A 14603-nucleotide genomic window follows, 5' to 3' on the forward strand; every position below is an offset into this window, starting at 1 on the left:
CAACATCTTTAAAAAAAAATACTGGAGGGACACAACTTCCTCCAAACAGTGTCACTTTTGTACATTCATCTCGGAGCCTTTGTGAGGGGTTTAAGTTCCCTGGCCGAGAACCATCGCTTTAAAAATTGTCAAAACAAAACGCCTTTCTTTACCCTCTGTTCAATGATCAAACATTACAAAAGGCTTCATTCTCCAGGACACGCTTTCTGTAAATCCAAGGAACTGTATGCACGATATGCACCTTAAATTTGACATTTTCATCATTTAAATAAACTGCAGAGACAACTAAAATACATGCACCAGTGAGGAGTGTGCTGTGGTGCCAAAGAAAGTGCTAACAACCTGAACAAACAAACAACCTGAACAAACAAACAATCAGAAGTCTTATCTGACAACAATGAGAAGCACAGACGAGCTACAGTCTATAAAGAAACACACCATTTATCACAGAGAGAGTGGATCGACCAAAGCCAGCAGAAAGCTACAAACATTACACACGGGTGTGTGGCAACTTTAATCCAGCAAGGACAAGGAAAACAACAATCAAACCCTGCAGGGGGGGAAGAGCTCAGTTCCTCCCTCCCCTTAGGGGACAAAGGGTGCCTTCTCCCCGCGACATGTCGAAACACAAGCTGAGGCCAGCAAGCAGAGAGAGGCAAACACAAATCTGGCATAACAGGGTAACACACACGCACACACGCGTTAAGCCACACAAACAAGTCCTGAGGACGAGGAGCAGGACGCTCCACCGGGAGCAAATGCGTAGCGATCCGCCGCAGCGGGAGGCGGACGCGGGACGGCAGCGCGGGGCGCAACTCACCGTGTGGTATCCCCGGTCTATGGGCGGCTTCCCGGTGGGGTACGGATCCACGGTGTCGATGATGGTCTGCCGCTCCCCTTTCTGGTTGATCTTGCGAAAGCGCCGGCGGGACTGTCTGTGCGAGGCTTGCCGCTGGAAGTACTCCTCATTTTCATCCATATAGTCCACCTGGAAACGATAGTGAGGGAGGGAGACGGAGAGAGGGGGGAGTGACTGTCTTCATCTTCATTTACGCACAAGAGCACACAAACCCACAATCCATCCACCCCTCCGAAAAAACACCCTCCTATACTCTATCTCCGATTCCTCCTCCTCCGCCTTCTCCTCCCCCTTCCTGCCTCCCGCCCCTCTCATTGCGTAAAAATAGAAGTGTGTGTGGGCTGCGCGATGCACACCTACGTCAAAAGGGAGCGCACAGCGCAAAAAGAGAGAGACGGGGAGAAGGAAGAAGTGAGGAGAAGAGTAAGGAGAGGAGTGAGGAGAAAAGTGAGGAGAGTGCAGATTGATTAACTAGATGGATAAACAGAGATGGAGTCAGACGGAGTAAAAGACAGGCAGATGGAACGTGTCTGTTCAACATATTAACCACAATGCATCTGCATGTTAAAACGAGATCAATCATGTTTCCATTTTTTATGAAATTCAGAAGAGGAAAAAAAAAAAGGAGGAACATTTTCCAAGTGGAAACTGGCACAGGATGCCACTTTGACATTTGTGCAGTACAGTTTTATACAGTTTTGAGTATTTTTGGTTGAACGGGACCCCTCTGTTGCCGGGCGGCTTTTGGTTCGAGCTGGAATGACATTTTTAAGTAGTTTTTTTTTTTTTTCCTTCTTCTTTGGACCCATTTCCCCCGCGCTCACTTGCCACTTTCACTGCAGGCTTCACATTTCACAGCACTCAGCCTCTGGGATTACACCACCAAAATCTCTCTCTCTCTCTCTCCCTCTCTCCCTCTCTCTCTCTCTCCCTCTCTCTCTCTCTCCGTACCAACTGCTGCCATGACAACGGCAGGGGGAGCCGCGTGTGATCGTGTGTCTAATTGCAAACCTCGGCTGCAATGCTTGTGTGTGTGTGTTGTATGTACAGTAACCGACACGTGAGCGAGCGGATTATTTTCTTCCGTTCTTCGGACGTGTCTGCAACTGTGTGCATCTCAAACTTTTAGGAATTGGGGAGGGGGCGAGAGGGGAGAGTTGGCACCCATTACAGCAAAAAGGGAGCCAGAAAAGGCCACAAAAAAAGCGTCTGCAGCTCGCAGAGCGGAGGGTGTTATTACCAAAGGGGGTTGGTGAGAGGCTGCTGATACAGGATCAGTTAACAGAGCCGCCCCTCCTTCCTTCCTCCGCCCCCCCACCCTCATCTACAACGATACACTCATGGAGACACAGCTATTACATCATGTGCGGTGCTGTGGCCGCTGAGCGGTGCCAACCAGTCCTTATTATATACCGTCAAGACGTGGGTTGTGGTCCACCTCCTGAGGAATAGTTGCAGGCGGAGGGTGGAGGGTGGAGGGGGGTGGTGTCTGCATGTGTGCAAGAAATGTGAGTGAGTGGTTTGAAGTAACGCTCTAGAAAACCTAAATCAAAACATTAACGCCGTGTAGCAGTGGCCTAGCGGTCCGGCAAGTTTTTTCTTCTCATCTTATTCTAAGATAAGTTACTGAAGAAGGCTTTCTGGGTGAAACAGGCCACCATGCAGGCCAGTTCAGATTTAACCGTCAGGTCCTCCTATATTCATTTATATATTTCAACCTACAATATTTCTGATGCTAGTGTGTCAACAATGACCAGACCTGCGGCGAGCACACTGTACATAAATGACGGCTGACAACACTGGTTTCCGTCTGCAGCCCCTCCCCTCCCCCGAGCACAAACCTCTCAGCAACAATGCATCTGTTCTGTTATCTGCCGGCCTCAGAGAAAGCTTCTGGTGAACAGATGATTGCGACGAGAATGATTTCTTCATAGAAACTTGTCTTTTTTTTTTGCGAGCCAACCTTTGATTTGATAAGTGTGGGTCGGAGCTTCCTTCGGCCGTGGTCTCGAGCAAACTCTGCACATGTTGGAGCCGGTTAAAGGCAGTTACGTACAGCTGTGCTTTAAGGCCCTGATGAAATGTCAATAGGGGGCACTTGTAAAAGATTAGCGGGAAAAACATCACAGGACCAACGCTATGCTGCGCTGCTGTAAGAAGGTCCGCTGATCCACAGGATAGCGCTCACTCTCAACACATGAAGGAGCCCAACTTTGCTTTTACGTTTAAACCAGAATAAGGTATCATAGAAGAGGTGGATGTAATCTACTCGTTAGGATAGAAAAGAAGCCAGAGTTTGGGATTTGGGTCGGAAAAGCTTGGTCAAAGATTCAAATAATTTTTTTTTTTTAAAAAGACTTACATTTGACACTAAAAGTTTGGAAATACATAAATGGGACTCACCACAATCATCTCCGATGGTTCCAGGACGATGCACTCACATCCACGTCGCAGGCTGCCGGCTGATCGCTTCCCAAAACTGGACAGAAAAAGAAAAAGATTATTATTTAAATGACGAGGGGGAAAAAAAAACAACAAGAATTTGGACGTCACCATTTACCTAATAAAAGCAAAGCATTTCATGCCGTTTCCCTGTTAAATAAATCTGCTCATAGCATATTTCGTTCAGAGTTGTTCTCACGCCGGCGGCCAAGACGCGTCTGTGAGAGTCAAGCGGCGACTCTGTGCCCGACATTTTGAAATAGGCAGTATGCAACGTCTGTATTAAAATGTTGAACAGAGCAGCATTGAATGGACAGTGCCTCCTTCCAGCTGGGACCACGCCCACCTGAAGGGAAACACCGCCTCTGGAAAAGTCCACTTACATGACGTCACAGTTTGTACAGTGTGCCTCGCGCCCAATGAGGGGGAGGGAACCAAAATGTCTCAAAGGAGGGCAGCAGCCACGGAAACTGTGAGCATGAGGAGACCCAACTTGTGGGTTCGAGTGAAGAATGCAGCCTTTTGTCCGGCAGCCTCGACGCAGAGACACAAGGACTTCCTTGTTTGTTTTATTTTTTAACATCTTTCGATTCAGAACGCGACCAGAACGTGATCTGCTTGCTTTTGCCAGTTTTTTTTTTCATTCTTCTTTTTTTTTTCGCGAGATAAACGTGAGTCCATCGGCACAGACGTCTGTCGAGTCTGAGCAGCGTCGCTTTGCTTCATGAAGATTCACGAGGTGGGATTGAAGACGTGCAGGCCATTTATCTTTAGATTTATTTTTTGAGTCAATGTGGCGCGAGAGCTGAAAACATGAATTTATTCTGAAAGAATTATAGCATTCAAGCGATAGATTATTACAATAACTGATAGTTGATCAATGGACGGAGGACAAACATATTTTCTTTTTGTATTTTCTTATATTATTTCACATTTACACATTTTTATATTCCATTTAGTTTAACTTTTAAATTATTAATCCATCTTTGGGTGATTTAGTCGGAATAGATTGTAAAAATATGACGAGTTGCTGCTTTTTCTTGTCCAACAATATCTTTTTGGATCAATAGTTGAGCAAAACAAGCACTTCGTGGAAGTCTTTTATGTCGTGATGGCCATCCATCACTAGATGTTTGACTAAACGTTTTTAAATCAATCTCCAAATGATCTTAATCCTCATTTCTTGCAGTAACTCCCTGTTTTTTTTCTTAACTCATAAACTGGGTCCATTGATGCCTTGAGCGTGTCAACTGATCCAGAGAGCGGCGTCCTCCTCCTCGCTCGGTGCTCCAGGTGAAGTGAGCGGCGCCGTGCGGCTACCTGTGTGGAGGCCGTGGGGTCGGCAGCTTCCATCAATCACGCGGCCGGGCGCCGACCTCGGGCGCAGCGTGGTCCAAATGCTTTTAGGCCCGCGGCTACGTGTTGTGGGTATACGGCTCGGTCAGGCTGGGAAACAAATACCAGCCCACTGCAAAAGAGGCCGGCGATTGCTCTCCACCTGACACTTTGGCAGAGAGCAAATAATGATTTTTGTGGTTTTCTTTTCTTTTCGAAAAAAGTCAATTTAGCTTGCTCTGCTCTTCTCTTTCGGGGCTCCTTTCACGTTTGAGCCTTTGTCGTTTTTGTGATGTTTCTTTTCTCTTTTCTCTTTTGTCAGCCGTTCTGTTGTTTTCTCTGCCAGAGCTGCAATTTTAAATGACTAATTTGTTTTTACCTTTCTGATGCCTCTTGAACAAGAGTTTGTTCAAATAAGTCCACGTGATTAATGTTAACTTCTGCTGAAAAAGCACAAAGTGGAATCAAAGACAACTTGAGTGACTGCACCGGCCGGCAGCGAGGGGGTTAACGCTGCTGATGGCTGCCGCTCGCTTTGCCCGAGCTCCGGTTTAAAGTGTTTTTAAACTCGGCTTGTATCTCCTACATGCACAAGCCAGAATTCCACCATAGGGCCAAAAAAAAACAGAGCTCGGGCATTGAGCTTACTCTGTCTTTTCTCTCACAAGAAGACAAAATGCTGTAAATCTTTTGCAACTTGTTTCCAGCAAAGATGATTTGTCAGCCGGGCAGCAGCTTCAGAGGAGCGGGCGGTGCTTTTGATCTGGTTTTACAGTCGTTTGCAGTCGGTACCACGCTCTGATCCTGTTGAGCATCCCTTGGCCGACACTACTTTCCCAGCTGAACCCATGAGCCGCTGCGCGTTGCGAAACCGACACGTCGGGGCGACCAAAACGCAAAACAGCACTGCAAAAAAACACGTTCAGTCATGTTCCCTCCATTTACATTCCTGACATTAGTAATCCAATCCTCCATTTTGCGGGAGGCAAATGCCAGTGGCAACGTGAGATATTAGAAAAGGGATTATGGAAGTGGAGAGTGAGGGAATCGGAGGGCTTCTTTTTCGAACACAAACGTGTCTCATTCGGTAGATGAAAGCCTCAGCCGCTCTATGACGCGTCCAAAGCAACTATTAAAGTTGAGATCTGCTGTGTGGGTGCTTGTGTGTATCATGCACACGTCTCAAACAAACATGCGGTTCTCACAGTGGATGCTTGGTGGGAGCTTTTGCTAACTGCAAAAGTTTGACCCGTGCAAATATTTTAATTGTTATCGGTTCCGCCGATGATGTGTGCACAATCTATTTGCTGTTATTAATGTAAGAATTGAGGTGGAGATGACGTAAGGTTTGAGCTATATTTCCTGGGAACTGCAGTGTGTGCTGGCTGACAAATGTACAAAAACAAAAACCTTCTAGATAAGAAAAAGATAAGAAATGTGCCAGATGGTTGAAGAGGTTTGCATGAGTCCGTTATAAAGGAGCACAGATTATCAGTGTCACACAGAAATGCTGGTAAACTGGCTACGTTCCACGGCACAATTGTATACACAGATGTTTGTTTATTAATCATTATCTTTGCTCCACTTCACTTTATTGTCCCTTTAAAAAAAAGGGGGGGATCCACCCTGCAGAGGCCATCAGAAATAAACAGCACGCGCTACATGAATACATAATGACGCGGCACGTATAAACGGAAACGCACTCATCAGAATCGAGCCAGAAATGCTCAATCAACAACTTTGCAGTTTGAGAAAACACTGCAAAGTGAACACGATTGTGTGCACGGCAGCTTCATGAGGCATGCATGGCATATCGGAGTTTCCATAATTACGAGTTTATGACTTCCAAGTAATATTTATGACTGTAAACTGGGACGTTTCTGAACACTTCATGTTTTTCAAACTACCACTTTTATAACAGGGAAGTGACAGAAATCGCCTCACGTGAGCCGAAGTCTGTGACCGGTGACGAAAGCCACGTTGCAAGAATATGGAGCCCCGTCGTCAACTCACAGTATCATATATCAGTGTCGTACAACGGTCGTGGTCTAAAAAGTAAATGCTGCCCCAACAATAGCACCTGTTGCTTAAATATGACACCCAGATGAGGGTGTCCGGTCATTTCACGCGGCCGCCTCTGCCGGGAACATTGCAGCAGATATTCAAGGAAACATGACTAGGATTTCTCTGACTGCATTAGAAGCACGGTATTTATTTAGCAGGGAATGTTGCCTTTTAGAGCTCGGCTGTGTTTGTGCAGGTCGCCAGAGCTTTACAGATACGTGACCGACAAGTTAGGGAGAAGACATTATGAATAATGGACAAGCCAAACAACTGGAGCTTCTTTAAAGAGCCTCTGCTGCTATCCGTTCAAAGAGCAGGTTTTCAGACAGGCGGCCTTTCATTCTCTCATTAAACCCTGAAGCTCTCCCTCTCCCAGTTGACTGACTGACATGTCCCCTTCCCTCAGTGGCCTCGCATCACCCCCCCTCCCGCCCCCTTCCCGGTTACACAACGAGCGTCTGGAATGTCATCGCGCATGCATCACCAGCCTTTCGCGAGCCCGACAGCCCCGCCGCCAAAGCCTCAGATCCATTCTGCCGTCTGACTGAACCTCTGCAATCCCTAATCTGTACCCCTGGTTTGAGCTGGAGGAGAGAGTGGGTGGGTGGTTGGGGAGGGAGCGGGGGGGGTCCTCACTCTGTTAATCCGTTTAACTGAGTAAATAGTGAGAGGGCACACCAGCTTCTTTTAACCAACCGGACCCTTAAAAAAGGACAAACTGGTTATGCAAGACTTCAGTCCCGGCTCAGAGAAGGGTCAGAGGACGTCTCTGAAGTGACATTAGTGCAACCGGGCTTGAGGGGGTTTACACCCCTCCCCTCCCCATCCAGCCACCTCTCTCACCTTGCAAAACAGGAATGGAATTCCTCTGAGTAACACACACACACACACACACACACACACACACACACACACACACACACACACACACACACACACACACACACACACACACACACACACACACACCTCAACCTTTGGCCCTGCCACTTCAGAAATAGACACCAACACTGTGATGCTAAGAATGTGTGACTGGCCCGTGACTTTAGCTCGTCCCCAAAATACAACGTACAAGAAAAGGGCACTGGAGGAGGGAGAGAGAGAGACAGAGACATAGAGAGAGAGAGAGAGAGAGACTCCAAACTTTTCGAAGACGTATCAATCACTCATCGCTGCATCTATAAACCATTTCCAACACATTCTCTCCACAGCTGGAGCTCCATCTTTGTTTTGGTTTCAAAGTTGCCAAAAATTCTTGTGTAACCCCCTCCCTTCGGCAGCCCTTCACCCCACCTACACACAACATGAAGAACACACACCCCTTTACTGCTGCGCACTGACAGATGCAAAATAACATCAAAGTCACATACCAGACTTAAAGGTTAAACCGGCAACCGGCTCGTTTTAAGAATTGCAACCCCAAAAAAAGAAAACAAAAAACACAGGATTATGTTTAGGGGCATGGGGGCAGAGCCGTGGTGACTCATGTACAGAGTTAAGAGCTGCCGGAGCCTGGACACTCACCCCCGACCCCGCTAACCGCTCCCAGAGAGACTCCAGCGACAGATAAGATCAGCCGAGCCCCCGTTAGTCCACAGTCGGTCCGACGCGCACGTTCCAAGATCCGAGACTTTGGTGCGACTGCGGCATATCGTCCTGCGCACGCCCGAGTGTTGCTGTCTGAGAACTGGAGTGTGTGGCTCTGGAAAGTGTGTGTGTGTGTGTGTGTGTTCGTGTGGATCAGCCTCTGCCCAATGGCTCTGCCCCTCCCTCTTTCTCTCCCTCTCTCTGTGTAATGTGGCGCGCTGACTGCAGCCAGCATTCCAGCGTACGACTCACTTCCTGTCAGAGATACAACTGAGTGAGAGGACGGAGTGTGTGTGTGTGTGTGTGTGTGTGTGTGTGTGTGTGTGTGTGTGTGTGTGTGTGTGTGTGTGTCACGGTGGGGGTGGGTAGGTGTGGACGGCTACCGGTATCTCCCTTTTGGTAAAAGCCACTCATAAACAGCTTTCATCATGAATTCCAAGTTAATACTTGGTCAGCTTATGAGTCAACTGAAATGATTCATAACAACGAGTTATTAACCCTTACTAAGACTCATTGGTCGAATACTTTTTTTCTGCAAACTTTGTTAGTCTAATAATAGCACACTTCCCAGCATGCACCCATCAGCTTAATATTTTACACGCGACTTAAATCAGTCACATGTATCTAAAACGCATGACAAAATAAACTAACCACTATAGTTAAACACATTAAATCATTTCCCATGACATTTGGTTCTAGCTCGAGGTCCTTCAGCCCCGGTCGCCCCCGTACTTTTTAACTTTAGCCACAGATTTCGTGCTAATTTTGATCCTCGTCTGAATGTAAAAGCGAACAACACAGCTCAAGACTTAATGAGTAGGCTGCATGGCGGATGAAGGATTAGACTTTAAACTGCTTGACTGGTGAAAAATAAACCAGAATTTGAAACTAGCGGCTCTCGTCAGTATTCAACCCGAACTTCACCAGCTGTTGATTGATCTTCACGTCCTAGTTTGTCTGTAGAGGCTTGCAAAAGACAACAAATCCAATAGGATGGTCAAAATTGCTAAATCCTATATTTCCCACAATGCAATTTTGTAGTGTCTATTCATTAAACCTCCCTGCCTGGTACTGTAAATACATACGCCTTTCAAACTCCATTGGCCTCAATGTATATCCCTTTCTATTCAAAATGTCAAGTATCTCGAGTATGACACGCTGTGTAACGCTCAGTGAGTGCTGCTTTAAATTGTGTTACAGCCCGTGAACAAAGCGAACTCCTCCACAATAGTTCAGTGCGACTTCACATTTGAAGGAACCAAGTCACTCGTAATGTATACATGTCAAAACAATCAATGCACTTTGTACAGTGTCGCCTGTTTTGTTTGTCAGCGGGCTCATTGCTCTGGTGGCAGTGCTCACGTGAGTCACTGCTGGCAACAACCACACAAAGTTATTTATGAATGTTTTTTCTCTAAAAAGAGGATAACGAGTCGCTTTCACAACCAGTTGTGAAATATGCGGTCGTAGACACATTCCGACGTCCAGAGGGTCACGAAAGTACATTAACCTTCAATCCAAGGAGCAAAAGCATTAAAATATGCAGATACACTAAGTGTTGTTTTCATCCACGGGGAGAAGGATACAAATATATATATATCACCTTTCAAGGCTTTTACTGGTCTGTCAAGCTACACAATACACACAATATATGCGCAAGAGTGACATCTGCGTTTGCTCAAACACAGAATAAATTATCGCTGGATCCGTTTTGTCATCTGCAGTCACAGATGAGTCTGCCTGAGCTGCTGCTGGCTGTCAGCGAAATGATTTATATTATATACTGTACTGACCTTCTTTTTTTTTCCCTCTCCCCTTCAAGCACTTCACACAAACAAAAGTGACGAGGGTTTGACGTGGCTCGCTTACTCAGAAACCGGCTGCTGATGTGTGCCCATTCGGTTCAGAGCTGAGATTTTTGAGAGTTAATGTGAAGCGGACTGTCAAGAAATTCGACCGCGGCCGATCGGAGGTAAAGTCCTGACGGCGGTCAACTTATAATGATCGTAAAAAAAAAGGCAGGCGGCGGCATGGAGGAGGGGAAGTACAAACCAGTAAGGGGGTTATTAAAGTCTATAGCATGGTGGAAGTAAGTTCCACACAGTGGGATGTTGTTGAAACTGTATCTCAAAATAAACATGTTCATCACACAACATTTTAATACATACACGTCATACATATTTCTGATTTGAGGGGGAAATGGTGGTTCCCCCATCAACAACACTAATCAAGGTTAGTGGATTTTAAATGCAGAAAAGAAAAAGAGATCATACTTCTTTGACATAAACTTAACTCCGAAGGACAAGATCAGACATCTGCACGGTAGCGTTGTGATCTACAGATGTGGGGCATCTGGAGAGAATATTAATGTTGGGTGTGACTATTGCTTGTTTCAATCCTGTGTAGTTGTGTGTGTTTTAGTGGAATACAACCAAGTATGTTTTATAGAACAGTCTGATCGGTCCCCGATGTTTAAAACCGGCGTACGTCATGAAAGATGGCGCGCTGCAATTGGTCAGAGTCCGTCAAGCAGTCTGCCGTTTCTCTTCGCCAAGTCCCGGCGAAAAATATATCACTCGGTGACGGCCTAATCGGACACTAGATATCATTGTGTGTGTCTGTGTGTGTTCCCACCCATTGAGGGGTTTCTTTGAATTACATTCATGTGTTTCTACATGCTTTAAAAATATGAGTCACCGGCACGCTGAGGTTTATTTATTTGGGTTGTATTTGATTTCATGCTGGCCCCGAGGCTTCTTCACCTTCTTCATCCAGTGACTGAGTCATTCCTCCTCGTCCCCCCGGATCATATCTCACTCCAGCGAGGGGAGGGGAGAGGAGAGGGAGCGACAGGAGCACTGAGTGAGTGAGTGAGTGAGTGAGTGAGTGATGGAAGCATATCAGGTTTGCAACCTTGCTGCCAGAGGAGATATGAGCAGCCATTTCTGGGCGAGGTCAGTCTGAAACCCAATTCCACCACATATTTAAAAGCATCAGGAGGTCCTGCTGGACTCAGTTCCTCGTGTCACAACCAATTTCCCCTTCCAGCCATTTTGCCCCTCATCATTTTCTACGCCTTTTTTTTTTGCGCGTGTGTCGCTATGGCCATTAAACCCCCCGCGAAAAAAACATTTATGACAGAAAATAATAATACATGAAGAGAAGCGAACGTTTACTACGTCTGAAATGATGCGACGGCTGAAACTTTCAGAGGCTGCTTAAGCCAAGTCGCTTCTGTGAAAACACCGACGCGCCTGCTGAAGCAGGAAGTGTGTCGCAGCATCGGATGACTTCTTTAGATCGACAGTATCGCTTCATGCCGTTTTACATTCTCAGGCCCAGTTACCGGTAAATGCAGCAATACAGCGCTGTCATGAAAGAGCGGGTGATGGAATATCTTTCGTTCCTGATTTGTAAACGCACGCTGCGGTTTCATCGACCCCGGAAGTCCTTGAAAACTTCCAAACCCATAAAGTGTCATTTTGAATGTTTCATTTCAGGAAATAAAGAGAGAAATAGGTCTCACTTAATTTCCCCCTCTTTGAATGACGCTTCTAATCTGGCATCAACCGTTTCGATGGAGGCCACGACTATAACGGAGTGCCGACTAGAGTGCTCCATCTTTATACAGATGGATGAACCTCATGCATGATGCAGCGGACTCATTGGGTCGTAACGTCAAGTCGGATTCAAAAAATTGGGTTTATTGACACATTGCTCTATGGTTCAGGTTAAGGCCACTGAGGTTGTGGATCGATCACAGTCAGGGTTAAAAGAAAGTTACTTTAAATCTTGTGAGGGGTGCAAACGTTTTGCACCAAACCACCCGAGAGGTTTTGTGGCGCTGATAACAACATCGCGTCACGAGAGGTCTTGTGCAATGCAGCTGGCATCACTCTTCGAAAAAAAAGGGAGCTAATTATCAACCATACACAGTCTTGTCTCTTGCAGCAGAGCGGACCCCTGCGTCGGCCTCCTTGCAAGACGTGCTTAGTAAACATTTTCAGCGGCCTCTTTCCCCAGTGACTGCGGTCGGGCATTAACTTGTAGCTGTCAATACCTGCCCAACCCCCCTCATCCCTCCGGCGTCCCACGTACACGTTTTCACCTTGGCGAAGCTGAGAAAGGGTCATATTTAACAGGGGAGCAGCGGTTTTTTTTGTTTTTTTTTGGCACGTTTCCGATCCGAGTCTTCAGTTTTGAATGCCTCCCACGTTCCTGCGAATCCGTGGAATGACCGGAGCCGACCCCCCCGCCCGCCGCAGCACTGCCGGGGACGGCTCTGCACCGCGATTAAAAGCGGTGGCCCGAGCGCTCAGAGTGGCCCGGTCCGTAGGTGTGTGTTATGCAAGCCCTAATGGATGAAAAGATCATTGTTTTCAGGACGCCCACGGAGCCGGTTCATGTAACAGAGCCACTTGTGAAATCGCAGCTTTTTAACATTTGGATCTTGGCTCTTAGAGGCTGCGATCGCCGCTGTGAGCCGACGGCGCCGAGCTGGAGGGGGACGAGTCTTAAGTCCTCTGAGGGTGTTGTGGTTAAATATTACACATAATGGGGGCGGGCTCCGGTGACAAAGTGGCTTTCCACCACTCTACTTTCCTCAAAGACTACAGTATTTGTTTCTTGGAAATGCCTACCTAATAAGTAATGTATATATATATATATAAAGTCCCCTGGTTTCAACATTAAATGGATTTTATTAACACACTGCAATGTAGTTGTATGCAGCCGATACTTTTAAGTGTTTGTTATTGTTCACTTTTTGTTCACAATTCTATACCTTCTCCCATGAAGACACATTTGATGTCATCACAGCGTGTATACTGGTGTACGTTATGTACAGCAGCTTCCACTATGGCTACTTACGGGTGTATCTGCTTACAACTACCCGGTAGTGTGTTAAAAAAGACAATTATTCAGTGTTTACATCAAGCTTATAAATGCTAAATATGGGGGAACTAAAGTAACGCGTTTTCAGTTCTGGTAAAATCCAGAAAACATTCAGTAGTTTCAGATATTTTACCACCTGTTTGTTTATCAGCTCCACTTTTTGTTTGGTCTTCTTTGGACTTGTTTTCAAGTTGCTTTAATCAAGTGGAAAGTGACCGTAGTGGTTTTGTTTTTACTTTTTGAAGCTTAAGTCTTAATTATTTTCATTTGTAGGAACCTGCTCATTAGAAGAGATGTTGGACGAGAAGTGTCGGTGGACGAGATTCAGCGGCAAGAAAATGTTTTATCCACGATTGCGAGCGGCGATTTTTCAGAAAGACTGAAGTTTATAGAGCTCTTTCAAACATCATCGAGGATGTGATGCCGTCTTTCTTCATTTCCTCTCGTTCGGTACTTTTTCAGGTTCACAGAGAGAATTTATGCGAGAGAGTACGCTTCGTTTCTCCAGGATTGTGAAAAAGTTATGCTGATGCCATCTGTGGAGCCTCGCAATAAAATGCAAGACACCAGCCCAGCATCCTGCTCTGAGCGGAGTGAAGGAACGACACGATGGAGGACACCGGCAGTGCACATTGTGTACAAATGTGCTGCCCGATATTGAGATGATTATACATAAACATTTTGTTAATTAGCTGGAGAAAATAGATCTATAAATTCAATTTTGGTGGGGGGAAAAAGTGAGCTTGCAGTTGGCAGCAGCTTTCTTCCTTCTTACTTAAATTAAAGTAAATTTTAGATTTAAACTTTCCCCTTTTAAAAAATAAACAACAAGACAAGGCGTCATTTGTAACCTCAACTCTGCAAACATGTTTAAAAAGCCAATTTGGGTAAAAGTAGACATTGTATTTACTCCTCTGGATAAGAGGGAGTTGATAAGAGTGGAAACAAACCATTTTAAAATATAGCATAAATAAAAATCTCTCCTGCTAGTCGAGGATTAGTTTTTTATCTCCTGATGTGAACGATCTAAATGGGCTTTGAAGGGCAGGAGTTGCTAACGACAGTATGTGTTAGTGCCTTCAAAAGGTAGCTGATCCTACCTGCTTCTGGGCAGGAACATGGACTCCTTGATGAAGACGGAGCCGGACAACAGGATGTACCAGCAGCTGCCGATGTCGTCGGGGCTGGAAGAGAGAAAAAAAAAGACACGTTGAGCACACAATATTTATTTAATAATTGATTATTTATTGGGGATGGATCAAAAAAATAAGGACTCGGAATAGTGACTCAGGAATTGGTCAAACTGGCGAGATATACAAGTCTGTATGTTGGATTTAATTGAGGCAAAGTCTCCTCTTTCACTAGAATTAATCGTTTTAAATGTAATCTTGCGCGACAGTTTCAGGATGAGTTTGTTCTGTCA

The 14603-nt window shown here is 45.8% G+C and overlaps 1 protein-coding gene across 7 annotated transcripts in view; it reads right to left on the minus strand.

The window, feature by feature from the left end:
• rapgef2b (Rap guanine nucleotide exchange factor 2b) overlaps nt 1-14603 on the minus strand; it is a 98096-nt gene that overhangs the window by 48125 nt on the left and 35368 nt on the right. For 6 of the 7 annotated variants that reach the window (XM_068593295.1, XM_068593268.1, XM_068593276.1 and 3 more), the window contains exons 4-6: nt 14281-14364; nt 3263-3338; nt 821-988 (exon numbers count right to left, since the gene is read on the minus strand). In XM_068593295.1, the coding sequence (XP_068449396.1) occupies nt 821-988; nt 3263-3338; nt 14281-14364 (328 nt within the window). Of the gene's footprint in view, nt 1-820; nt 989-3262; nt 3339-8224; nt 8484-14280; nt 14365-14603 lie in introns of those variants that run through there. The other variant, XM_068593302.1, reaches the window with a different exon arrangement.

This window comes from Clinocottus analis, unplaced genomic scaffold (assembly GCF_023055335.1).
Source record: "Clinocottus analis isolate CAN_PGR_092001 unplaced genomic scaffold, fCliAna1.0.p SCAF_10, whole genome shotgun sequence".
Taxonomy (NCBI): domain Eukaryota; kingdom Metazoa; phylum Chordata; class Actinopteri; order Perciformes; family Cottidae; genus Clinocottus; species Clinocottus analis.